Source organism: Drosophila albomicans, chromosome 3 (assembly GCF_009650485.2).
Source record: "Drosophila albomicans strain 15112-1751.03 chromosome 3, ASM965048v2, whole genome shotgun sequence".
NCBI lineage: Eukaryota > Metazoa > Arthropoda > Insecta > Diptera > Drosophilidae > Drosophila > Drosophila albomicans.
This window is the reverse complement of record NC_047629.2, coordinates 13,601,325-13,623,832: the sequence shown is the minus strand read 5'-3', so window position 1 is coordinate 13,623,832 and position 22,508 is coordinate 13,601,325. Positions and strand designations below refer to the sequence as shown.

At 39.1% G+C, this 22,508-nt stretch overlaps 8 protein-coding genes across 9 annotated transcripts; 5 read left to right on the top strand and 3 right to left on the bottom strand.

Moving 5' to 3' along the window:
• Positions 1 to 100: 100 nt before the first annotated feature.
• LOC117571722 (protein painting of fourth) lies at positions 101 to 2,257 on the bottom strand. Of its 2 annotated transcripts, none has more exons than XM_034254027.2 (4): positions 1,743 to 2,257; positions 806 to 1,681; positions 513 to 752; positions 101 to 450 (listed from the first exon to the last, which is right to left on the bottom strand). In XM_034254027.2, exons 1-4 carry the CDS (start codon positions 2,110 to 2,112, stop codon positions 293 to 295), a joined length of 1,644 nt encoding a protein of 547 aa, XP_034109918.1. In that variant the 5' UTR covers positions 2,113 to 2,257; the 3' UTR covers positions 101 to 292. The 2 variants fall into 2 exon arrangements, with proteins under 2 accessions (XP_034109918.1, XP_034109919.1); XM_034254028.2 differs by having other exon boundaries at positions 101 to 420.
• A 26-nt stretch (positions 2,258 to 2,283) lies between these two features.
• LOC117571723 (uncharacterized) lies at positions 2,284 to 3,335 on the top strand. The gene is made up of 4 exons (XM_034254029.2): positions 2,284 to 2,319; positions 2,497 to 2,615; positions 2,675 to 3,034; positions 3,091 to 3,335. Exons 1-4 carry the CDS (start codon positions 2,299 to 2,301, stop codon positions 3,293 to 3,295), a joined length of 705 nt encoding a protein of 234 aa, XP_034109920.2. The 5' UTR covers positions 2,284 to 2,298; the 3' UTR covers positions 3,296 to 3,335.
• A 137-nt stretch (positions 3,336 to 3,472) lies between these two features.
• LOC117571719 (RNA-binding protein 28) lies at positions 3,473 to 5,752 on the top strand. Its single transcript, XM_034254020.2, has 3 exons — positions 3,473 to 4,651; positions 4,712 to 4,967; positions 5,027 to 5,752. Exons 1-3 carry the CDS (start codon positions 3,537 to 3,539, stop codon positions 5,639 to 5,641), a joined length of 1,986 nt encoding a protein of 661 aa, XP_034109911.1. The 5' UTR covers positions 3,473 to 3,536; the 3' UTR covers positions 5,642 to 5,752.
• A 16-nt stretch (positions 5,753 to 5,768) lies between these two features.
• Positions 5,769 to 6,863, bottom strand: LOC117571726 (NADH dehydrogenase [ubiquinone] 1 alpha subcomplex subunit 8). The gene is made up of 4 exons (XM_034254033.2): positions 6,599 to 6,863; positions 6,211 to 6,386; positions 6,060 to 6,150; positions 5,769 to 5,999 (listed from the first exon to the last, which is right to left on the bottom strand). Exons 1-4 carry the CDS (start codon positions 6,725 to 6,727, stop codon positions 5,868 to 5,870), a joined length of 528 nt encoding a protein of 175 aa, XP_034109924.1. The 5' UTR covers positions 6,728 to 6,863; the 3' UTR covers positions 5,769 to 5,867.
• A 69-nt stretch (positions 6,864 to 6,932) lies between these two features.
• LOC117571724 (uncharacterized) lies at positions 6,933 to 7,871 on the top strand. Its single transcript, XM_034254030.2, has one exon. It carries the CDS (start codon positions 7,027 to 7,029, stop codon positions 7,744 to 7,746), a length of 720 nt encoding a protein of 239 aa, XP_034109921.1. The 5' UTR covers positions 6,933 to 7,026; the 3' UTR covers positions 7,747 to 7,871.
• A 494-nt stretch (positions 7,872 to 8,365) lies between these two features.
• Positions 8,366 to 8,935, top strand: LOC117571727 (uncharacterized). Its single transcript, XM_034254034.2, has 2 exons — positions 8,366 to 8,496; positions 8,563 to 8,935. Exons 1-2 carry the CDS (start codon positions 8,485 to 8,487, stop codon positions 8,854 to 8,856), a joined length of 306 nt encoding a protein of 101 aa, XP_034109925.1. The 5' UTR covers positions 8,366 to 8,484; the 3' UTR covers positions 8,857 to 8,935.
• Positions 8,936 to 9,024: 89 nt separating this feature from the next.
• On the top strand, positions 9,025 to 9,706 carry LOC117571728 (larval cuticle protein 4-like). The gene is made up of 2 exons (XM_052005483.1): positions 9,025 to 9,154; positions 9,217 to 9,706. Exons 1-2 carry the CDS (start codon positions 9,143 to 9,145, stop codon positions 9,589 to 9,591), a joined length of 387 nt encoding a protein of 128 aa, XP_051861443.1. The 5' UTR covers positions 9,025 to 9,142; the 3' UTR covers positions 9,592 to 9,706.
• Positions 9,707 to 10,053: 347 nt separating this feature from the next.
• On the bottom strand, positions 10,054 to 10,932 carry LOC117571725 (isochorismatase domain-containing protein 1). Its single transcript, XM_034254032.2, has 3 exons — positions 10,736 to 10,932; positions 10,457 to 10,666; positions 10,054 to 10,395 (listed from the first exon to the last, which is right to left on the bottom strand). Exons 1-3 carry the CDS (start codon positions 10,856 to 10,858, stop codon positions 10,123 to 10,125), a joined length of 606 nt encoding a protein of 201 aa, XP_034109923.1. The 5' UTR covers positions 10,859 to 10,932; the 3' UTR covers positions 10,054 to 10,122.
• Positions 10,933 to 22,508: the final 11,576 nt, after the last annotated feature.

Below are 22,508 nucleotides of genomic sequence, written 5' to 3'. Positions count from 1 at the left end.
GATCATTAAAATACATTTGATTATTATATAAGTCTAAGTGTATGTAAGATTGTAAGTTCTTAAATCGATATTTGTTCGGGTTTAATATTTAAAACCGAAATATTATTATTATTGTATTTAATTTACGTATTATTATTGTAACAATTTTATAAAATTGTACTCTAAAAGTGATCGAAAAACATTAAATAAAAATAAATACTAAATGTAAAAAAGAAATTTACACCTTTGTAGCTTCATACGCACAATTTTGAGGAACAACACTTTGCTTATACAAATGTCCTATGTCCTATGCTTATGTATCCAAATCTTTCTCAAGCTGCGCATAAAGCCCTTCCAAATTGGCGTCCTTTGGACCCTGATTTCCTGAATTTATATTTATCGAGTGCGTTACAGATTTTGTACTTTTGCGGCGTCCGAGACCTGTAATCAACCAGCCAAAACAATTGGATGCTAAGTAAGATAGTGGTAATAATAAACACTGAAATGAATAATGAAAAATTATTGATTTTTACACTTGATTGGATCCTCGCTGCCGTCAATTGCGCAAGTAGTTGGCCTATAGGGTGGAGATAATTGATTGTCGGCCTCGGGCATTGATTCGTGTTCCGGTTCTGGCGTGCTCTGAGCAATGCCTAAATATTCATTTTCCATTTTGATATCGTAGCTGGAACAGGGGGAAAGGGAGTGTTGCATCAATGAGGACATGTCTGTGGTTCGTTCCGATTGTGGTTCGACTTTAATCGCTGTATTGACTGAAAATTTGATCCGTTATTTGTTGAAGTAATATCAATTTAGCAATACTCACCTACGCTGTTCTGTCTCATCTGTAAACTCTTTATGATCGCTTCGTGTTGAGCCATTTTCATTTTCAGCTTTTCAATCTCTTTATCACTGGCGCTTAATTTGGTTTCACGCTTTTTCTTAGCCTGCGGACTCCTACTTTGGCTCGAATCGGAGTCATTGTCATCGCTGTCAATAATGGTAATCGATTCCACGGGTGGCGGTGATATAACGCGGCATTCAGCTGTCTCATCATCTGAAGGAATTGTGTTGATGGTCAAATTGGAGTTGCCACACAGTGAAGGCGCCACCTGTGGCAAGCGCTTGCGTTGGCGTCTATAGCGCACGGTAAGGACACGATTGTTGACAGTGCGGCGCACTAGATCCTTGAATGCCTCCATTGCCGTCTCAGCGCTGGAATAGCGTACAAATGCGAAGCGTGCGCGTTTTTGGCGTTTCATGACGCCAATGTCCACGCGCGTTGAATTCACAAATGCTTTAATATCAGCGGCATTCATATTGAAGGGTATATTGCTCACATATAGCGAGCAAGGATCAATACAGTCGGCCTGCTCCGCATCGGTAAAAGTCTTAACCTCAGCATGCAAATGTCCATTGCCAAAACGTATACGATTTATCTCCTTTATTGCCTGTTCGATGTTGGCGCCTGGTTTTAGATGCACCAGACAATAGCGTTCTGCCACATTCGTCGGAAAGACTACATCCCGTATAGATTGTGAGAATTCACTGACTATGGCGACATTTATCTTGGGATCCGGAAAGCGTATGATCAATGTTGGTGTCTGTGGTACTTTCGTGGACAGCTCACGCTCTAAGGCCAATGCACGTAGCGCATTCTGACGACGCATCTCTGATTGTTCCTTGCGATTAAGTTTGGCAGCTAAATAGAAATATTTAAAATACATTGTACTTGCTTTATATTGGAAATTATGGTCTCTTACACTTTTCCATTGTTTTAGTATCTTTATCGACTTCTGATGGTGGTACAGAATCGTTGCCCAAAGTTCTTGAGTCGGCGTTCGACATCCATGAGCACAGCTGACTGCCTGCAGGCGTCTGGTGAAACATAAAAGATTCCAGTGAAGGCTCACAGCCATTGCCGGTGAAAGGCGCTACATGGTTGCTGGGCGACAGGGTTACGCTGCCCCGATCAGCGTGGATGCTATCACAGTCTGCGTGTAGCTGCATATAATTTGTTTCCTTATCCTGCTCCTGATCTTCTTGTTGTTGTTGCTCTTCCATGGCGCGCTTTGCTTCCGGACCATCTCCCAAGCCCGTTTTATGTGATGCGCGTTTAATATCCATATTCATGCTATTCCAATGAATGAAAGACAATTGAAGATTTTATGCAATTTCAAAATAATTGCTTTGAAAACACGATTTCAAACAAAATATCAGCTTGATAACAAAAATTGTTACTGTGTTATGTTCCTGACTGTGTGGCAACGCCTAAACACACAGCTGTTCACTGAGACAACACCAACACACTCATACAAAATGACATATGTTCTAGGCCAGGTATGCTGCTAATAATATTTGTGTTTGAAGGCAATATAACGTGCATAAAAACAAAGTTTTTACTAAAATTATTAATGCTAATCAAATGGATATTATAAATATAATTAGTTTAGTACTAAATAATGAATATTATAAATATTAGTATTTCATTTACTGATAGTTTTTCTTTGTGACCAGCATACTGTTCGTCAGCAAGAGCATATCAATAATAAAATGTGTGCGGCACTTTTACGAAACAGCATTAAATGCATAAATTTGAGAATAAACCCATCGGCGCTTACAAGCAGAAACATCTGGTAAATACTTTAAGTGACAATTACAAAAGAAAAGATAAATTATTTAATATTTATTTCAGCGCAAGTGCATTATGTTGTAATTGGCGCAAGTCGGCTTCCGTTGATGTGGAACGCAAATTACTAAACGATGATAATCTGCCCAATCATTATCAGTTGATTTATCGAGCGCCTATGGAGAACTATGTAGCATGGTCCAAGAATGTATCCACTGCCACTGTGAGCATAATTGGTCTCTTGGCCGGTTATCAGTTCGCCACAACCTCCAACATGTTGGACATGACCAGACAGATTGATATTTCAATTCTGATGTCGAATGAGAGTGACTTGTATTATTTTACTGTGGGATTTGTGCTCATCAACTTGGCAATACGTGCATTTGTTGCTATGTATCCTTTAAGAATCTACAAAAGTTCCGACAAGTAAAAGCAGATTCAACTAATCCCGGCAATTCCAATAAAAAATTGTTCTCTTGCAGATATGTTGCGGTATATGGTTCACAATTGCCGTTCGGGACTATTAAAAACTACTTTAGCCGCGGAGAGATTGCGGAGTACAAGAATGTGCTGAATCCTTGGAGTCATGTTATGTTCAAACTAGGCCAGCGATCGTCGTTACTTTTGGTTGACTACTTTAAGAATCCTGCTGAATTTCAAAAGCTATTCGAGGACAATGAAGAATAACTTATTTGTTTGTATATGTATAAAGTTGATTTTTTAATTACTGGTGTGTTTATTGTTTTAAAAAATATTAAACGAATACTATAGTTTTTGATACACTATTTGAATACATCGTTAGTGTGCCCCACTTAACGTCCATTTGGCTGCCGGTATACTAGTTTTCGGTATATTTTAAATACGTAATTGTTGGTCACACTGTTGCCGACTACAACACGTGCGTTGCAAACAAACAAATGCGACAGGAATGGAGCTTAAAAAAATGAAACCACTGTTAGACACGGAGCCGGAAAAAGAGGAGAATGTGGAGGAGATTAAGCCGCCCAAGCGACGCAACCCTTTCAACACTCAACGCTTAAAGGAAGAGAAGGAGCGGCGACAAAAGAAACGCGCTCGTCTCATCGTTCGCAACATTAGCTACAAATCAACAGACGATGCGTTGCGGGAACACTTTGGGCAATGGGGCACGTTGGAGGATGTGCATATTTTAAAGCGAGGCGACGGTAAGCTAGTGGGCTGTGCATTTGTGCAATATGAGACTATCAACCAGGCTACAAAGGCCATAATGATGGCAAACGGTAAAGAGCTGCTGGGACGCAAAGTGTTTGTGGATTGGGCCATCGGCAAGGATGAATATTCGGCCAAGCATCCGAAAGAAGAGCCTGCGGAGAAGAAGCCCAAGGTGGAGGTCAAAGAGGAGAGTGACAACGAAGATGAAGGCGTCGAAAGTGAGAACGAAAATGATGTGAGTGATGAGGAATCAGAAGGAGATGCAGAAGCAGAGGATAACGAAGGGCATGATGATGACGATGATGATGTAGAGGACGGAGATGAAGATGAAGATGAGGACGAGGATGAGGACAAAAAAGATATCAAATCGGATATCGAAAACGTAAAGCGCGAGAAACACATTTCAAATGATGTGCAACAAGGCTGTACAGTCTTTATCAAGAATGTCCCCTTCGATGCGGAGGATAACGATCTGCGCAAAGTGTGCCGCAAGTTTGGACTGGTGCATTATGCCATCATCAATCGTGAATCGGTATCTGGACACTCCAAAGGCACGGCATTTGTCAAGTTCAAGGCTAAAGAATCGGCTGATCTCTGTTTACAAGCGGGTACTGAGTTCAAGTTGAACGACGAGGTGTTGGATCCACATCCTGCGCTTAGTCGCGATGAAATCAAATCAAAGCATTCGGAGAAGTCCAAGGATGAAGGCAAGGATTCGCGTAATCTATATCTCGCCAGAGAAGGTCTCATCATGGCCAACTCAAAGGCTGCCGATGGCGTTTCGGCCTCAGACATGGCCAGACGTCACGAGCTGGAGCAGGTGAAAACCCAAGTGCTAAAGAATCTGAATCGGTGAGCATTGCAACCAATTATCTCATTAACGTTTAATTGAATCGTTTATTTGACTTACAGTTTCGTTTCGCGCAATCGACTTTCTATCCACAATCTGCCAATGAACTATGACAACGAGAAGATGAAGCAAATGGCTCTGACCTACACGGGATTTCGGCCCCATGAGTGTCGCGTGATGCGCGAGCAAAAGGTGACACCGGAGCATCCACAAGGCAAATCCAAGGGTTTTGGTTTCCTGTCTTTCGATACGCATCAACGTGCATTGACAGCGCTGCGTAAGCTCAACAATAATCCCTCTATATTTGGAGCTCAACACGTAAGTTATGAATTCTCGCAGTAATGTTTAATATTTGACATTTCAATTTCCTCCAACAGCGACCAATTGTGGCCTTCAGTATTGAGGATCGAGCTGTGCACAGAATAAAAGAGAAACGCAACGAACGCTCGAAGCAAAACAATCCCACATACAAAACGAAGCTGGAGCAACGTAAGCAGCGACGTGAAGAGAAACGTAAGGGACAAAAGCCTACATCAACGACCATAGCGCCGCAAGACGATAACAAGGTTAAGCTGCAGAAGCACATCAAGAAGCTGGAGACGGCGCGAGCAGCCAAGGCAGAAGGCAAGCTGCAAAAGCAGGAGAAACAGCGCAGCGACGTCGAGGGGGATTATGTGGGCACAGCTGCCAAGCCAGGCACATCGTTGCGCATGAGATCTAAGAAGAAGATCATGGAGCAGGCGCAGGAGCACATGAAGCGTGTGAAGACAGAGAAACGCAAACAGAAGAACAAGAAGATCCGGGAAACACATCTGGCCGAGCGCAAGGCAAACAATCGACCCAAACAGGGACGCAAGAAGGAGAAGGACGAGTTGCGACCACTGATAAACCGTTACAAGGATATGATTAGTGGCAACGAAGGCGGTGGCGGTATCACGGGCAGCAGCGGCAAAGTGAAGAAACCCAAGCGCACCAAGTGGTACAAGGATTAGGTTTCCTTCCTCTGTTATTGTAGATTACTAATTAAAGATATAAAAATTTTACAACAGCAGTTGTATTTTTACGGGGGTGAGCAATGCTAAAAAGTTATTGAGAACTGTGTGAATAAAATGCATTGAATTACTAATGGAAACAAGATTTTATGCATGTTGTAAATTACAAGTCGGGCAATCAGCCACTCCAATTACACTAAGCAGACCGCATCGTAACGCATCGCATCTATTCCAGCCAGAAGAAGCGTGAACCATACTTGGCTGGTGGCGTTGGATAATCGGCTGGCAGTCCGGGTGTGGCATCGGGATATACCGCGATTTCCTCCTTCTTTGGTTCCTCGCGGGCCGTTTTGTGGACCTGTGAAGCATAAATTCCATATAGTATTTGACGATTTCAAATAGTTTTCTTTAGACTCACCTTGGCGCGTGCAAAGTAACCGTAGGAGGGACGATCCCAGTCAAAGTTATCCTTCATGCACTTGTCGAAGACACCCTGAGTCTTGCGGCAACTGAAACCAATTTAAGTATGAGCAAAACAACTACTTAGATTAAGAACCGACGCTACTTACTGGCTGAAGGCCATTGTGCCGCTGCTCTTGTCCAGACAAGTGGCGTATTGCATGAATTCCTCGTGACAGGATTTCTTGACTTTGCGGAAGAAGTCTAGGGCACAGCTGGTCACGGCGCGTCCCTCACCCAGGCAGGCACGTGGATCGTCCAGCTCCTGGCGACATAGCATAAACTCCTGGAACACACACACACACAAAGTGCACCAAAGTAAAACGTAAACAAAACAAATCGAACATCGGTTTTGAGGTTAGGTTATATAACTGACTCTAGCTGAATTTTAGCCGCAAACTTTGTTCATAAATGAATTAAAAACACTTGTGATGTACCACTGTCCTTGGCTGAACTAGAGTTAAGTTATTTTCTATTTATATTAAGCGGTATACTAACATTATTGGCATTCTCGCATTGCTTGCCTAAGTGAAAAGAGCCAGCTCGGAGTGCGGCCGATGATAAGTTTAGCTCCTGCACGTTCAGCTCCGATTCCTCGGGCAGCGTTGTGTTGCTTGTGATGACCATTGCGTTGCAGTTGTGCCGCCCGTAGCTTCAAGGCTTAAATTTGAAACAAATACGCAAATTGTTAGGTTTTACGAGACAAAAAAATCTCGTTTCCAGCTATACAACAGCTGTTTCCCTATCGTGCTATCGAGCTATCGATTGTCATAACCGTTTGACGCCATCGCGATTGGCAACTATGATAGCTCGCTTATTCGATACTTTCATTTGCTATCGATAGCTGTAAATGTCAGCGCAAGATTCAAAAAATAGAAAATATATAACCATTTTTATAAATGTAATTGCAAATTCTTTGTAGAAAAATGAACTCTTGTATGTTTAATGTGTTGCTATTTATTGCACTACTGGGCGTATGTGCTTCGTTGCCCAGTGGGAATCAGGTAGAGAAGAATAATAAAAACGTTAAAACGCTCAAATACCAAAGCTCTGTGAAGGAGATTGTCAAGGACTTGATAACAAATTGGAATTCACCCATTGTGTATCTCAGGAATCGCGGTTACCTGAAAGCACCACAAATAGATTTTGATATGTTCCGCAAGGACCTGGGCAAGAAGGCTAAACGAATGTCGGGAACTAACGAAAATGGCAACGATCTTGGTGAAATGTTTCGCTCACTCTTCGCCTCGAGCGACATTGCAGGCATCTCGGATAAAATCAAATCCAAACTGGGCGTTGGTTGGGACATGGATAAACTGAAGACATCAGTGCGCAACGAAGCATCCAAGTTCTATGAACAGTTTTACAATAAACGCAGTCAACAAGTATCGAATGGTCAGCAGGTTGAAGAAAGTGCCGATATTGACAAACAAGTGGCTCAGTTATATCCTTCAGTTATTCCCAGTGCAAGCAATCAGCAAACCGAAAAGGATGAAAAGAAAGAATCACTTGAGCCAGCCGTTCATAAGGAAGCCAAGTTTCTTAGCGGCATTGCCAAGCTTCTGACCAACCGTGAGCTAATGGGGAAGGTCAAGTCACAGGAGTCCAAAAAACCCCTAACAGCTGAGCATCCCAAGACACTATAATAGTTTTTGTGCATGTTTTGAGTTTAGTTCTTGTTTGTGTAAATTGAGTCCTGCATACATATTCAAATTGATTAGCGAACTGATTAATTAAAACAAGTTTCTATTTGTTACACAAATTTGATGAATCATGTGAGTGTGACGTTTGTTTATTAGTCTAATTTCAAATGCAGCACTGACTGCGCAAATTCATATCCAACAGAGATGTCCAAATGAATTTTTGCATGACTTGGATGTTGCTAAAGAAAGCATTACCAAAGTGGAAATGGTAGGCAAACAATTACACAGTATTCTTGCTTACAAACAGCTAAAAGAGCCTTGTCGAAAAGAAGCTTATTAAAAAGTCACCTGAAACCATTTAAACAAAAATTTAACACTTGCTTAAAATCCATTGCGACGGACTATAAATTGCCGAAATTAAACTGAACTTGTTTACGCAAAAAAAAAAAATAAATAAATTTAAAACAAATATACGTAAAATCTATTTTTGGTAATAAATTGTCGAGCCCTTCAGCGCCAGACAGCGGCGAGACGAAGTGTGAAGAGTGGTCGTCATTAAGCCATGGCTAAGAGCAACTTGGATTAAACTATGCAAATTGATATATCAATTGGTTAAGCAAATCATTAGCAGCGATTAATTAAAACTCGTTTTGTGAACCGGAGCAGCGACTTTTGCAGCTCTGGGGTATAAAAAGCGGATGCCCCTCTGATATTTGTTGAAATTCGTAGAACAAAAAAAAAATGTTGAATCATGTGAGTGTTGAAGCGTACTCAAACCTCTCTGCAAATTGAATTTAATACATTTCTATACTCGAACAGAAACTCTTCGTCTGCATCTCTGGCCTGCTGCTTGCGGTGCTCCTGGCCAACGTCAATGCTATCGAGGAACCGGAAGCCACGCTGATCAAGGAGGTCAACGAGCAGAATCTGAATGGAGCGGGACTCTTCAAGAGTCAGGTGGAAGTGACCAATGGCATCAGTCAGAGTTCCGAGGGTGATGTGAATGGCATCAAGGGTGAATACTTATTGCCTGGCCGAGATGGCGAGCCTCCCGTACGTGTCACCTACAGAGCTGATGCCTCGGGTTTCCATGCCGATGTGCACGAAGCGTAATTGTAATTAACAGTCTTGTTTATAAACAATAAAATACTGAAATCGAACAACAGCAGCAGCAGCAATAACAACAACTAAATGCGCCACAATTTATTTTTCGGGAGGCTCTAAATTATGAGGTTGCGAGCCTTCAATTAAGTACCGATCGGCATATTAATATGCCTGTGAAATACAGGTAAAATTATTAATATTGACGTGCTAATACATACAACTGGTTCAGTTGGGATCGGTATAAATACCTTGAGCCTGACACTGACCCACCAACAGTTGCCTTACCCAACTCATCATGTACAAACACGTAAGTTGCCTTCAAGCAGCCGTTGCCTACTTAATTGCCACGCCCCCTCGGTGTTGTTGTAGCTCTTCGTTGTGATGCTGCTGATCGCAGTGAGCTGTGCCCACGACGATGATGCACATGCTCAGGCGCACGAGTCCAAAAAGGAGGATGGCCACGGCAACTTCGCTTATAAGTTCGACATCACCAACGGCATAGGTGCCGAGGAGGAGGGCGATGAACACAACAATGTGCATGGCCAGTTCCATTTCGTGTCGAAGGAGGGTCTGCCCATTGAGGTGTCCTACACGGCCGATGAGAACGGTTATCATCCACATGGCGACTCGCTGCCCACACCCCCGCCCACACCTGAGGCCATTCTGAAGGCGTTGGCCTACATTGAAGCGCATCCACGCAAGGAGCCACTGCCACAGCTTCCACATGGACATGGCAGGCATTAGGTGGCTGGCTAGCTTCAGCTCCATTTGCAGCCATTTTCCCATTTCTCGCACATTCAATTGCAATTGGATGCGTCTCCATCAGTTGAACATAAAAATAAAACTTTACGACGCAAGATTTCCACACAAATTTCAATGCAAAGCGACTGCTTGGAAGAGTGAGAAACCCTAACTCTAACCCTAACCCTTCTGTGTGTGTGTGTGTAGCAAAGCAAGTCCATAAAATACGCATTGTCATATTAAGCAGGATGGAGGGAGGAAAGGGAAAGGCAGCCGGATGGGATGATGGCCATTGAGAGGCCATTGTAAATGTTAAATTCAAATGCGACGAGTCCATTGTACATCCCTGAAATGGGCGCCATTTCAGCATGTTACGGAAGCGACAACTTAATGTGATTCCAAAAGCGTCTTTAACGCAGAAGCCATTCTTACGTTGCTTTTGTCCCAATTGAATCGACTTCCATGTAAAACTTCATATTAATTCTATTACACAATTCTGTTTTGGAATCGAGACACAAATACACAAATGATGTCTTACAATTTTGCGGGATTGCGTGTCAGCTCCATGTCCACTGAGGTGGTATTCACCAGTCGACGAATAGCATCAAATTTGGGATTGTTCTTGTCACGCACCAGATCAAAGATGACGCTCTCGCTGGTGGTGATCACACAGCCAGCCTGACGCAGACGTTCCAGGGCCAAATCCCTATCCTGGTTGAGACGCGAGCAGCAGCAATCGGCCACGATGTAGACATTAATGTCTTGCTCCCGCAAATCAATTGCAGTCTGCTCCACACAGATGTGAGACTGTGCAGTAAGAGATGAGGATTAATAGAGGGGTTAAAGGTGTTCTATTAGAGTTACTTACCTCCAGGCCGTAGAGCACTACATCCTCTGGCTTCTCGCCGAAGATGTCCTTGATCACGCTCTTCACCTGTGGCGTCATCATGCTGAAATAGGTTTTACCCAGCACGATCTTGGCATGCGCCACATCGAGATCAGCAACTGTTTTGCCCAGTTTCTCGGGATAATGCTCGGTGACAATCAAGGGCACATCCAAAGCTTTGCCCGCCTTCGTCTGTAAATCGAACATGCTTAATCTGTCTTAATCTCAATCTTCGATAAGCAGCTTTCAAAGTTCACTTGCCAATTTGTCCGCATTCTTGACCATTTTATCAAAGAGCGGCATTCCGGGACGGAACTTTTCCTGTATGTCGCACAGCAGGAAAAGCGTTTTCTTTGGGTTCAAGTGACAGCGTCTTAAAGCCATTTTTCTCGTTAATTAATTCTATCCAATAAATGCACTTTACTCTTCAGCTGCTCGGAACAAAGTGTTGTGATTATCGATTGCCGCTTTATCAAAAACAGCTGATGCCCTGACGAACCGGTTATTGCAGATCGCAAGCGAAATATCGATTGCACGTGTTATATCGATATGAGCTATCGCGTTGCAAGAGCAAATAAATTAACATAAATTTACGAAAATTATCAACTTACCTGAATTTTATTGATTTTCATAAGTCGTTAATGCTGTTTTGCATATACTTAAGTTGAACGTAAAATGCATTAGACGGCACTTAAGCCTCGACAGTTAATTAAAAGCACAGCAGGCAGGCACATAGCGCATACGCCCCGTAGGCCGAAAGTCAACATTTATCAACCAGACGGCACTAATCTCAAATCCCAGACCCACTAGCCAAGTGTGTGCAGGCAGCCATTTGATGCCACTCAACTAGGGCCGTTGATCTCAAACCCCCACGTGGCAATTAAACTAAATTGTGTAGACCCAGTGAAACCGCACACAGGTAGCAGATTTATATTCATAAGCTCAGACTCGGTCTCAGTCTCAGCCCACAGCGTTGCGGAGCTCAGAATATTCTCGATGCCTTGTGCCTTATGCCTTAGTGTGTAAGCAGTTTGGGGGCATTTATAATTGAATTCCTTAATACGAGTACGCACAATCGCCTGACTGACTGACTGACGGCATGCCAGTCTGAATGCCTGCCTGACTGCCCGGATTTCCCGCCCAAAAAGCAAGGCATTATAGTAATGAAGCCACAGTCAATTTCAATAACGCAATCAAATGCGTGCAATTTCAAAAACCACAAAACCCAGAAACCGAACAGAGACCCAAATGTCCATTGCCCATTGCCCATTGCCCATTGGCTCACGCACTGTCTGCAGAGCAATGTGAACTGCTTTTGGTTAACTTTCGCATGCCAAACACGTAGTTTGCCGTACCGTATAGAAGCAGCTCTCTCTCTCTCTCTCACTCCTGGACACATGCCACGCCTTGATAATGGAATGGCAATGACCATTGCCCGTTGCCCGTTGCCCATTTCCTATTTTCCATTTCCCTTTGGCTGTCGTCTTTGTGAATCGCATGCATATTTCAGTAATTTACGCTACCTTTTTTTTTGCCTTTGGATTTTGGCTAAATGGGCGTAGTTTTACCGTTAACCATCCACCTGCTTGGATACATATTTTATGACTTGCCGAAAGTTACGGGTGTTGCAATTTTAAAAAGCCCAAACTGAATGAACCACTCAAAATCGTGTAACCAAAAGGATCTGCTCTTGTGAAAGTTTGCACTCGACCTGGATATGAACACTTGATTTTTGTTGCCACTTTTTGGCATTTGCACAATAATACACTTACCTGTGACTCTATAGAGAGACAGTGCTACAGTGCGAATTCTTGTTGACAAACTCAAAATGTATGCTGCGTTATTGATGTAGAATTCAATTTGTGGCTTAAAAGATTTGCATTACGCATAACACTTCTGTAAAACTTATATTTAGAAAAAAAGGTTGCGATGAAGTTCTAGTTAATAATTTATATTGACTTAATGTTCCATTTTACAACAACAAAAGGGATTATGAAACAAAAAACAGTTGTGTAGTTTTGTTTCCGTTGCACTGCTATTTCAAAGTTCACAGCTGTACTTACAGAATTTCGATGTGACACTTTTAAGTGAGCTGCGGAAACTGATATGGTTTTAATGTATATCTGATTCACAGTCTGAACTCTAATAATCTCTTAGATTTTACCATCTTAAATAAACTAACATAATAAGAATTTAATACAGTATAAACCGTTTAAGCGTCGTTATATTTTACTGCAAATTTAAGCGTTAATATTTTACCCTGAAATTTGCAGTAAAATATAGAAGATTTCAACTATATGAATAGTATAAAAATTACAAATTATATTATCTAGTGGGCATTAGCAATTTAAATAGTTATATCGTATAACTGATACGCATTCAAGGCTATAACAGTAATCATATAAACATATATTCCTTAAATTTTAGTATGCCAATTTACTTTTAACTAGTATAATACTAATACATTTTTAGAGCTTGAACTCAGTTGCTACATTTGGCTTTGATTTGTGCACATCAGTATAACAGCACGTACAGCTGTGTTAAAAGTAGAAACTTCTAGTAGTACACTCGGTCTATGCCTGTTATATTTTGAGTAAGCATTCGAAACTGAAATAGTTTTGTTCTATAACTGAAACGCAGACTTCATACACAGTTTGCATTTATGCTATTAACTCCCTTTACCATTGCTAGCAAACACATTTATATAGATTTTTTGTGTAACGGATACACAGTCTAAATTGTAATAGTTATCATAATATGTGTATATCATAATACAAATATATTCTTTAAATTATAGCATACCAATTAAATTTGCATAATAACGATTCGTTAGAGTTTATAGTGAAATTTGCAATCAAGTATAACAGCACGTTCAGCAGCGATTTACACTGTATAACATGTTAGTACTCTAGCTTCTACATTTATTCTATTGACGCTCTTCCCCATTGCTAGAAACCACATTTATTGTATATCGAATGCGCATTCTAAATTTTAATAGTTAATATAATATATATATATATAATATACAAATATATTCCTTAAGCCAATTAAACTTGAATATCAACATTTCAATGTCATAAAAATGGTTTAAATTCATCGTTTGATTTTATAGTAAAATTTGCAGTCAAGTATAACAGCACGTTCAGCTGTGTGGTTAGTGCATTAAGCTGTATAATATGCTAGTAGTACACTCGTTCTATGCCTTGTGCGTATAACAGATTGCATTTATGCTATTGAATCTCTTTTCCACTGCTAGCAAACACATTTTTGTTCATTATAGTGTGGTTTACTTGTGCATACTCACATATAATAGTGCTCATAGTGCTTTGTGTGTGAGTGTGCGTGTGTGTTTGTATACTGTATGTATGTAGTGCATATATATGTAGCTATCTGTATTCATAGCGCCACACGCTAGTCGCAGCCATTTCGGTTTTCAATTTCATCGCCATTTTCGCTTGAATGCGTCGAGAGTAATTTGCATTTTTTATTTGCTTTTATTGTCCTTACACGAGACGTTGGCAATTTTTACAGCTCATCCCATGGACAGAGAGAGACAGAGAGAGACAGAGAGAGAGAGAGAGGCTGGCACAGGTTGGCATCGGAGAGGTGATAATGCTAATAATAAGTTGACTCAATTGCCACAACAAATTTTCAGTTGCAACAACAACAACAACAATGAGAACAACTCGAACTCATTTGCAGGGCAAATTTGGAAATTGAGCTCGTTGGAATGAAAAGGAAAAACAATTTAAGTAAGTAAAATCGAAAATGCGACGTTTTTGTTTCGCATTGTCTGCAACACACGCATACACCATATGCTGTGTCTGTGTGTGTGTGTGTGTGTGTGTGTGGGTGAATTTTTATGTGATTTCTACAGTCAACAACTTTTAGAAAATGGCAAAAGCTTTCTCAAGCGCAAAAGGGGGCAAATGTTATGGCATTTATTTACAGTATTCAAGTACTCACAAACACACACTCACATTCACTCACTCACTCAGGACGCAACTCGCACTCGTTTTCGTAGTTATATTCGAATAAGTGAGAGAGAGAGAGACTCTTGTCGAGAGCATTTGATGCAATTTATTCAATGAAATGTAAATGCGACACAATTGTTACAACTAGTTTACTTGTAGTAATTCTTGATTGCACAATAAGCAAATGCCATTTAATTTCGATTGCGATTTCCCATTTTGCCAGTTTCCCATCTTTCCATTTTCCCATTTCCCTTTTCGCATTTGCATATTGTGCTCTAGGCATCAACTATTTGCACAATATGTTATGTGACTTTTTGCCATATGAATTCTAATGTCAAATGGCAAAATTCGTTTCGTTTCGTTTCGCTTTTGTTTTCCCCATTTGCCACTTTTGATGCATGCTCGAAAGTTTTGTGCGAAAACTCTTTACAAACTGTACATAAACAGTTCCCTTGTATATCTTATTGTTCGCGTATATTTCGCCATATTACATTGGATTACGATCCATATACTATATACGTATATATAAATTCGTATTTGTATTTGTATTTGGGTGAGCTTAACATGTCACCCCTTCAACGTGACTCCGTCGATGTCTCATCCTGAGTTTGTATCAACGATTTTCAAATTGGCAACCAACTGATATGCCAAACTACGCACGTTGATGGTTCCACACAGTTCCCAGTTCCCAGTTACGAGTTACGAGTTACGCGTTACCAGTTCTCAGTTCCCAGATCTCCCCCCTTTCACAGTTTTATATGTGCGTATATAAGTATAAGGACATGCTGGCATTTCTGTAGGCAGCTTCTGTAGCTAATGCTTGTCACGTTTGCTTCAACGTTTGACAAGGCAAATTCAACATACCGAAAAAGAAAGAACAAAAACGAATTGCCATCTTCTTGTACCAGGCGAAGACTGAATGTCCTTTAATATAAATATAATATTATTATATAAAGTGTGGAAATATATACAAGAAAACATATTAGTTAGTGATATAAATATAAAACTGATGTGGTTTCATTTAAATATATATTAATCGTAAAATAAAAAATAAATATTCTTAAGAACTTAAGAATACTGTTAAGAACACGTATATAATAAGTATAAAGTTAATTAGTTAGTTTTCTATTAAGTGATATAAACTAATGTGTTTTCATCCGGCAATCGTAAAATATCATATTAATATTCTTAACATAAGAACACGTATATTTTAAAAGCATCAAAGCAATTAAAAAAGTAAGAAGGCTACAGTCGAATGAACTCGAGATTCCCGATTCCCATTTTCAATAAAACCAGATTCTACAAATATACCGAAACTATACCACAAAAGTACTTAAATATTCCTAAGGCGATAAGTCGATAAAGTATTACATTTTAAATATACTAAAGAAATATGCTAGATTGTCATTCAAATGAGCTAAAATTGAGAATCTTCTTGAAACCCGATTGCAGTAGTCTTTATTTGCTATACAAAGGTACTTCCTAAATATACAATTTGTATTTGATCACAATCAAAATCTCAGGTATCTTAAATACAACAGTTATTATTGTATGTAACAAAAATTGCCACTCTAGCTTCATTTGTTATTCGAAAAAGGTTGATATTTCTTTCTCTTATAGTCTCTGAGTTTTAGGTCAGACGAACATAGCTGTTGACGCTAATCAAGAATATATATCTTTACTTTATAGTGTCCTTCTACCTATTATATGCATTTCCTGGAGGGACAAAAGTATTATAACATATAATATAATACCCTTCCGCTCTATGGGTAACTATGGGTAACTGGAATAAATAGTCGCTTAAATGGTTTATTTAGGGCATTTTAACAAAAATGGGTAATTAGAAACTAAATAGAATTAAGCCCGAATTAAATTTCTGATTTGTAATCCCCTTTTCAATTTAGAATTTATATCTGTGTGTAGAATTTTCTATGTTTATTTATTGATTAAAAGGTTAATTATCATTTTTGGCTAGCTAAATATTAGACAAATTATTCTCACTTTCATTGAACCTCACATTATAAAAATAAAAATTTAAAACTTCCCCGTAGAATAAGCTAAGAATTAAGAAATATATATAACATAATTTGATAATCATCAACAATGGTAAGCTTTCTAATTAGAAATCAACAAATATCTTTTCTGAAGCATTTACTTCGATGTCTTACTTCAGTGTCTTAAACGTGATATGTCCAGTCAATAACACTTCACGTAAGAGTATAAAAACAAAAGAGAGCGCGACAAACGCATACAACAGCGGTTGCAGAGGTGTATTCAGCTAACAACTGCAAGATACCCTGTACTCAATTGAAATCCCAAAAGGTGTTTATTACATAGAAATTTGGTTAAAGTCTAAAATTCCAAAATAACTTTAAATTATCAATTACAAAATATAGCAGCTTCAATAGTGAACATCACCTGCAAACAATAATCAAATACAACCCAATTTTACAGCTTAGACAAAGGGTATTCAACACAATAAAAAAGAAAATCCACACATTGCCAGAACAACAACAGCAGCAAGAAACAAGAAGAACAAGAATAAAAAAAAAAGAAAATGATTTTCACAGGTGAATTGGAAAGCGCGTAATGTTGTAATGTTTGACTTGCCAACGGGCACGTGAGCCATCGCCAGTTTCCAAACGAATCCCCAACTCCCGTCCAGGTTCGGTGTGTTCACATGTCGCAGCGAGTCAAGTCAGCGCTAGAGAGGGAGGTAATAGAATGGATGGCAAGGGCAACGTGGCGTATGGGTAACGCGACGCGCCACTTTTGCAAATTGGATGAAAATCTTTGGCTTTTCAGCGCGCTGTCAAAGGACAAGACTCTACACACACACACACACACACACACACACACAGACACACAAACGATTGTCGATGCATTCGTCTGAAAATTGACATGTTTTGATGTCGGCGCCACTTTGACTTTGCCAAGCAAGTGAGCCAAGCTTTTGCTGGCTGCAATTCTAACTTTGTGCGCCACACTTTGTGTGCTCCAGGCTGTGGCAATGTCAAGAGGCAGAAACTTGTCCATTTGCCCATTCGTCATGCCTTCTCCCACACATGAGAAAAGTATAAAAAAAAAGGACTTGCAACATAAAACTTATTGCTACACCTACACACGAGACGCACTCTAGACAGGAGCTAGATCGAGGGTGGAGCGAGAGGTGATGGGCGGCTACACACAAGTTTTTGGCCAGCTTCTTTCTTTTTTTTTTATTATTTTTACTCTTTTGTGGACTTTGGATTATGTTGTAAACTTTTCAGTTGCGTAGCTCACGCAACAAATAAAACAAATTCGAGTTTCAAGTTTCCCAAATTTATAAGTCCATGTGGTTCGTTTTCCGAGATAGAGGCGGAGGTGGAGGCGGTGGCGGTGTTTGTGTGTGTGAGCTTGGGGCTCACCTTAAATAAACTACTTGCCATATGCTGCCGTATGCCCTGAGAAATATATTATACTCGCACTCGCATTCGCAACTCGCATTCTTTTGCTCCCGTATGCTATCCTTTGGCCAAGTCAAGACAGTCAGGAGAGCCACGGCAGCAGGCCAGGTCGTTGTCGTAACTCTTGACGGCATCTGCTTGTCGTCCTTTTTTTTATGGCTACAAAGAGCAACAGACAGTTAAAACATGATGCTGAAACTTAAAGCGCTTCAGACTTCTTCGTCTTCGGTCTTCAGACTGCCAACTGGCAAATTGGAAGCCTCAGATTGCAACTCAGCTAAGCTAAGAAAAGCGTACACTGAGCGAAATCAAGCAAATGCCATCCAAAGTGCAATGCATCAAAATTATTGCTTTTCCAACGATTGCATTTTATGGCTAAATAAAGTGCCGAGAAATTTATGGTTGATATTTATGTTAAAGTTTTTATCTTCTTTAAACATTTATTTTACTATTTTTAAAACTGTATTTTTGTTTAGTTGGCATCTGAATTTCAGCTTCTTTATTTGAAAGAATAATTTTAAATTCCTTTTTTCTTATATTATATTTTTGATATATAATATAATATACAATAATATGTATGTATAATGATTATTTGTTATTATAACTATCTTTTTCAACCTGAATTTTATGGGTTTTGACTCATGATAGCGTTTTTGGTACATACAATATAATAACTATAATCCTTATAATTCCTGAAAGTTTGTTTTCGATCAGATAAAAAATGTATAAGTTTTTTAAGAAATACTTTTGTATGCTTTGCCTGACAATCTGGTATATTTAAGTACGTTTATCTGGAACATTTAAGTATATTTTGAATATGACACTTTTGCAATATACCAAATACATTGATATATCTGTATTTTAGTATTTTTGCGATATATTGACTTAATGTATTTCAAGAATAATAGAACACTGTTTTGTTTTCATTAAAAATGAATAGCGAGTATCTCACAGTCGAGAATTAAGAAAGCTTAATCGTACATGTTTTCAATTTCTTTATCTCAATTTCACTTAAATTCATTGATAATTATTTTCTGAGAATTTTTCCGTAATTAGTTTCATTACTAAATATTTTGAATTGAAAATTAAATTTTTATTTAATTGACATCGCAATTTATGATTCATTAAATGAAAAGTATTTACTAATTGCGATTATAAAAAAACGGTCTTTGTTATTCTTAAAAATTCATTATGAGTATCAAAATATATTATTTATAATACATATGTAAGTATTTATTTTTGGTAATTGAATTGTTGTTTGCTTGAACCGCATTTTATTTCATTCTTCAAATCCAGCAATGTCAGTATTTGCTTATTAAATTAAATAAAGTCTTAAATTATTCAATTCTTCTTCTCTAAGATCTGCTTTTTCTAATATTCGACATTATTTATTTAATTATTTGGTTGGCGCTTTGAAAATTGTTTTTCGCAGTCTCTGCTGCATTTTTGCATTCGCAAGGCTGGCATTAGTTTGGTTTAACTTTGCTTAACTATTTGTTTTTTCTGCTGTTTTTCCTTAGCCATAAATGTTTTATAACTGACAACAACTTTTTCCATTTTTCCATTTTCTATTATATTTGTTTTTTTTCTTTTTTTTTTTTTTGGTTTGCGTACCCCACTGTGCGGAACAGTTTGCTCCCCACTGTGCGTCTCAGCTTGCACATCTCTTTTGGCTTTCTGTGGCCCATTGAGGTTCATTGAACCAAATGCTGAGCGCATTTCCGTGTTTGCGTTTGACTCTGAGGCTGCTTAGCAGCAAATAAACTTTCACCCTCCTCTTGTTGTTGTTGTTGTTGTCGCTGTTGTTGTTAGTTGTTGTTGGTGCTTCTGTTGCCGTTGCTGTTGCTGTTGACATGACGCTGCGCCAATGCACTTTGAGTGGCCACCCAAAGACTTGGCCCAGTCTGGGGCCATGATAAATGTGCACATAATTATCCTTTGAATGCGCTCAGCCAAAGAGCATATGTGTTTGTGTGTGTGTGTGTAAGCTGGAGACACTACTCACCTGAATAGAGAGATAGAAGAGGATGGCAAATGCGCTTGAGCAAACACACGCGACGACGTCTTATTCAGTTGTGTTTGCAGAGCCTTAAAGCAGCAGCAGCAGCAGCAGCAGAAGCTGCCTTAAGGGCCGATCCATGTCTTAATTAATGTTGCATAATTAAAAACCAGACAAGCAACTACAACACAACAACTACAACAAACAAAAAAATAAGTAAAGGGTACGAATAAAGCAAAGCGAAAGCAAAGTAAAACAAAAACTTTGCTAAGCATCTACATAAAAAAAGGAAAACAACAACTAAAACAAAACAAGTTGAAGAAATAAACAAAAACAAAAAAAAAAAGCAAGCTTATACGAAAGAAAAATTTGTAGGTGCTCATAGGAGTCCCAAAATAAAAAGGCCCAAAGGCCCCGAAAAATAGGGGCTCTCAAAGCCAAAGGCCAAAACCAAAGGCCACAAAAGTGCACAAACGCAAAGAGGCGAACAAAGCAGGTGTAGGCGTGGCACGTGTCGCGATGTTAAAGTAGTTGTTTCTTGTTGTTGTTGTTGTTGTTGCTGCCGCTTGGCTTGAAGTTGACATTGTGCCACCTACGCAGCGACGCGACGCCAAAATGGGCGCGTGCCCCTTCAAATTGGCGCCAAGTTTTAATTATTCCATCATATTCATAAACTTTTTATGCTCTCAGCTTGAGAGCAGACGAAGTGCGAGGCAGGCAGCAGGACTGCCACTCATTATGTGCGTCACACACTCAACTCTGCCTCCGCCTCTGCCTCCCCTTCCTCCTTCCACAAGCTGAAGCTGTGTGCGTTGCTGTGGCTTTGCCTCAAGCTCCGACTTTGACTCTCTGACTGTGTGTGTTTGCGGCTGAGCTAAACGACAACAAGTGCTTATTGTTGTTGCTCTCTCTCGCTTGCTCGTTGTTGCCATTGTTTTTCGGTGTATGGCCAACAATGGCGTCTTGAACAGCGCTTTCCCCTCTCCTCTGTCTAGCAGCATGCTTGTGACATCGCTTGGCATCCTGAGCACCACAAGAAGGCGTTACTCCATAAAAATGAACAACAGCCTTTTTATTGTCGAACAATGAACATGAGCAGGCGCTCAAGTTTTTGGCCTTTCTTCTTGCTTTGCTCTTGTTTATGTTGTTGTTGTTGTTGCTGCTGTTGTTGTTGTCATCGACAACAGCATTTAATGAGGCTGTCGCCTTATTGTGTTCAATTGTGCTTGGGCAGCCTGAAGAATTTCTAATATTCAGCACTAACACTAACACAGCTTCCAAGTTTATTTGGGCAAATAGTGAAATAACATGGCTTGGTATTTAGTCTCAAGCGAATTGCATATTTAATGATGGGACAAAGACAATTGCACTTTTCTGTCTCCCACACACATTAAGCCAAAGTCATTTCCCTCAGTGAAACTGTCACTTGCAATTTATCACACACAATTCTGATATCGATTTTTTCATTTATAAATGGCACCTGAAGCAGCAGCAGCTTCTTTCATCTTATACCCGCCATCCATAGGTTAAAAGGGTATTATAACTTTGTGCAGAAAGGAAAGAAGATCAGGTTTTAGTTACTTTGGCTGAAAATCTGGTATATTTTTACTTCTATGGTATATTTCGAATGTAGTACTTCACCGATATACCAAAAATGTCCATCAGTCTGTTTTCATATTTGTGCGGTATTTTATTTGGTAGAAAATAAATACTTCTGTATGGCAAATTACGCCTACTGCCTTCAGGTCTTAGTTACTTTGGCTGAAAATCTGAAAATATTTTATACCTCTATGGTATATTTCGAATGCAGTACTTCAGTGATATACCAAATATGACGTTCGGTATATTTTTCAAGTATAATACTTGTTTTTGCTTTTACTGTTTTGCTTTTATTCAAAATCGGTATCTCACAGTCGAGCACACTCGACTCTAGCTTTCTTACTTGTTTTCTTGACACATCATTAAGTTGTAGGCTCGTTTCAAGACAATACATCAAGCTTGATATAACGTAGAGATAGAAAAGTTATTTCTTTAACGAAGCTGTCATTTCCTGTTTATAAAAGAAGAGCAATCATTGGTTTTTTCTTCTTGTTTATTATTGTTATTGTTATGAATGTCATCACTGAAATAGTTCATAATGCACAATTGCAATCACATGTCTGTCAAATATGAATGGTTCATACTTAATTGTTAAGCTGTATTTTACTTTTTGTTGTCTTGAAATATTATGACATTTTGCATTGTTCTCTTTTTTAATTGGCAGTTAATTCGTTAAAGATAGATGAATCAGACAAGAATTAGGACCAATATTAAATTACACAAATATAGATAAATTATTTAATTGCAAAAATATGAAACTAAAGCTCAACTATACTAATTTAAAAATATTATTTATATCTGCCTTTTTACTCCCTCCTTTTAATACTTTGCTAACTGTAATTAAATATATTCAATTTCAATGCAATATATAATTGTGTTGAATATGCAATTAAATTTATAGAATACAATTATATTTTAGTTATTTATATTAAATTTCAATGGGATATTAAATTATGCTGACTATGCCATGAAGTATAGCACATATGTTAATTAGGTTGAATTAAGAATTGAAAATC

Coding starts and splice junctions, on each gene's coding strand:
- LOC117571722 (XM_034254027.2), bottom strand. CDS start 2,112: ATGAATATGGATATTAAACGCGCATCACATAAAACGGGCTTGGGAGAT. Junction 753..805: donor GATGAGACAGAACAGCGTAG/GTGAGTATTGCT, acceptor TCAAATTTTCAG/TCAATACAGCGATTAAAGTC. Junction 451..512: donor CAGCGAGGATCCAATCAAGT/GTAAAAATCAAT, acceptor TATCTTACTTAG/CATCCAATTGTTTTGGCTGG.
- LOC117571719 (XM_034254020.2), top strand. CDS start 3,537: ATGGAGCTTAAAAAAATGAAACCACTGTTAGACACGGAGCCGGAAAAA. Junction 4,652..4,711: donor GTGCTAAAGAATCTGAATCG/GTGAGCATTGCA, acceptor TTTGACTTACAG/TTTCGTTTCGCGCAATCGAC. Junction 4,968..5,026: donor CTATATTTGGAGCTCAACAC/GTAAGTTATGAA, acceptor TTCCTCCAACAG/CGACCAATTGTGGCCTTCAG.
- LOC117571724 (XM_034254030.2), top strand. CDS start 7,027: ATGAACTCTTGTATGTTTAATGTGTTGCTATTTATTGCACTACTGGGC.
- LOC117571726 (XM_034254033.2), bottom strand. CDS start 6,727: ATGGTCATCACAAGCAACACAACGCTGCCCGAGGAATCGGAGCTGAAC. Junction 6,151..6,210: donor GGCACAATGGCCTTCAGCCA/GTAAGTAGCGTC, acceptor AATTGGTTTCAG/TTGCCGCAAGACTCAGGGTG. Junction 6,000..6,059: donor GTTACTTTGCACGCGCCAAG/GTGAGTCTAAAG, acceptor TATGCTTCACAG/GTCCACAAAACGGCCCGCGA.
- LOC117571723 (XM_034254029.2), top strand. CDS start 2,299: ATGACATATGTTCTAGGCCAG. Junction 2,616..2,674: donor CTTACAAGCAGAAACATCTG/GTAAATACTTTA, acceptor TATTTATTTCAG/CGCAAGTGCATTATGTTGTA. Junction 3,035..3,090: donor ATCTACAAAAGTTCCGACAA/GTAAAAGCAGAT, acceptor GTTCTCTTGCAG/ATATGTTGCGGTATATGGTT.
- LOC117571725 (XM_034254032.2), bottom strand. CDS start 10,858: ATGGCTTTAAGACGCTGTCACTTGAACCCAAAGAAAACGCTTTTCCTG. Junction 10,667..10,735: donor TCAAGAATGCGGACAAATTG/GCAAGTGAACTT, acceptor TTCGATTTACAG/ACGAAGGCGGGCAAAGCTTT. Junction 10,396..10,456: donor TAGTGCTCTACGGCCTGGAG/GTAAGTAACTCT, acceptor CTTACTGCACAG/TCTCACATCTGTGTGGAGCA.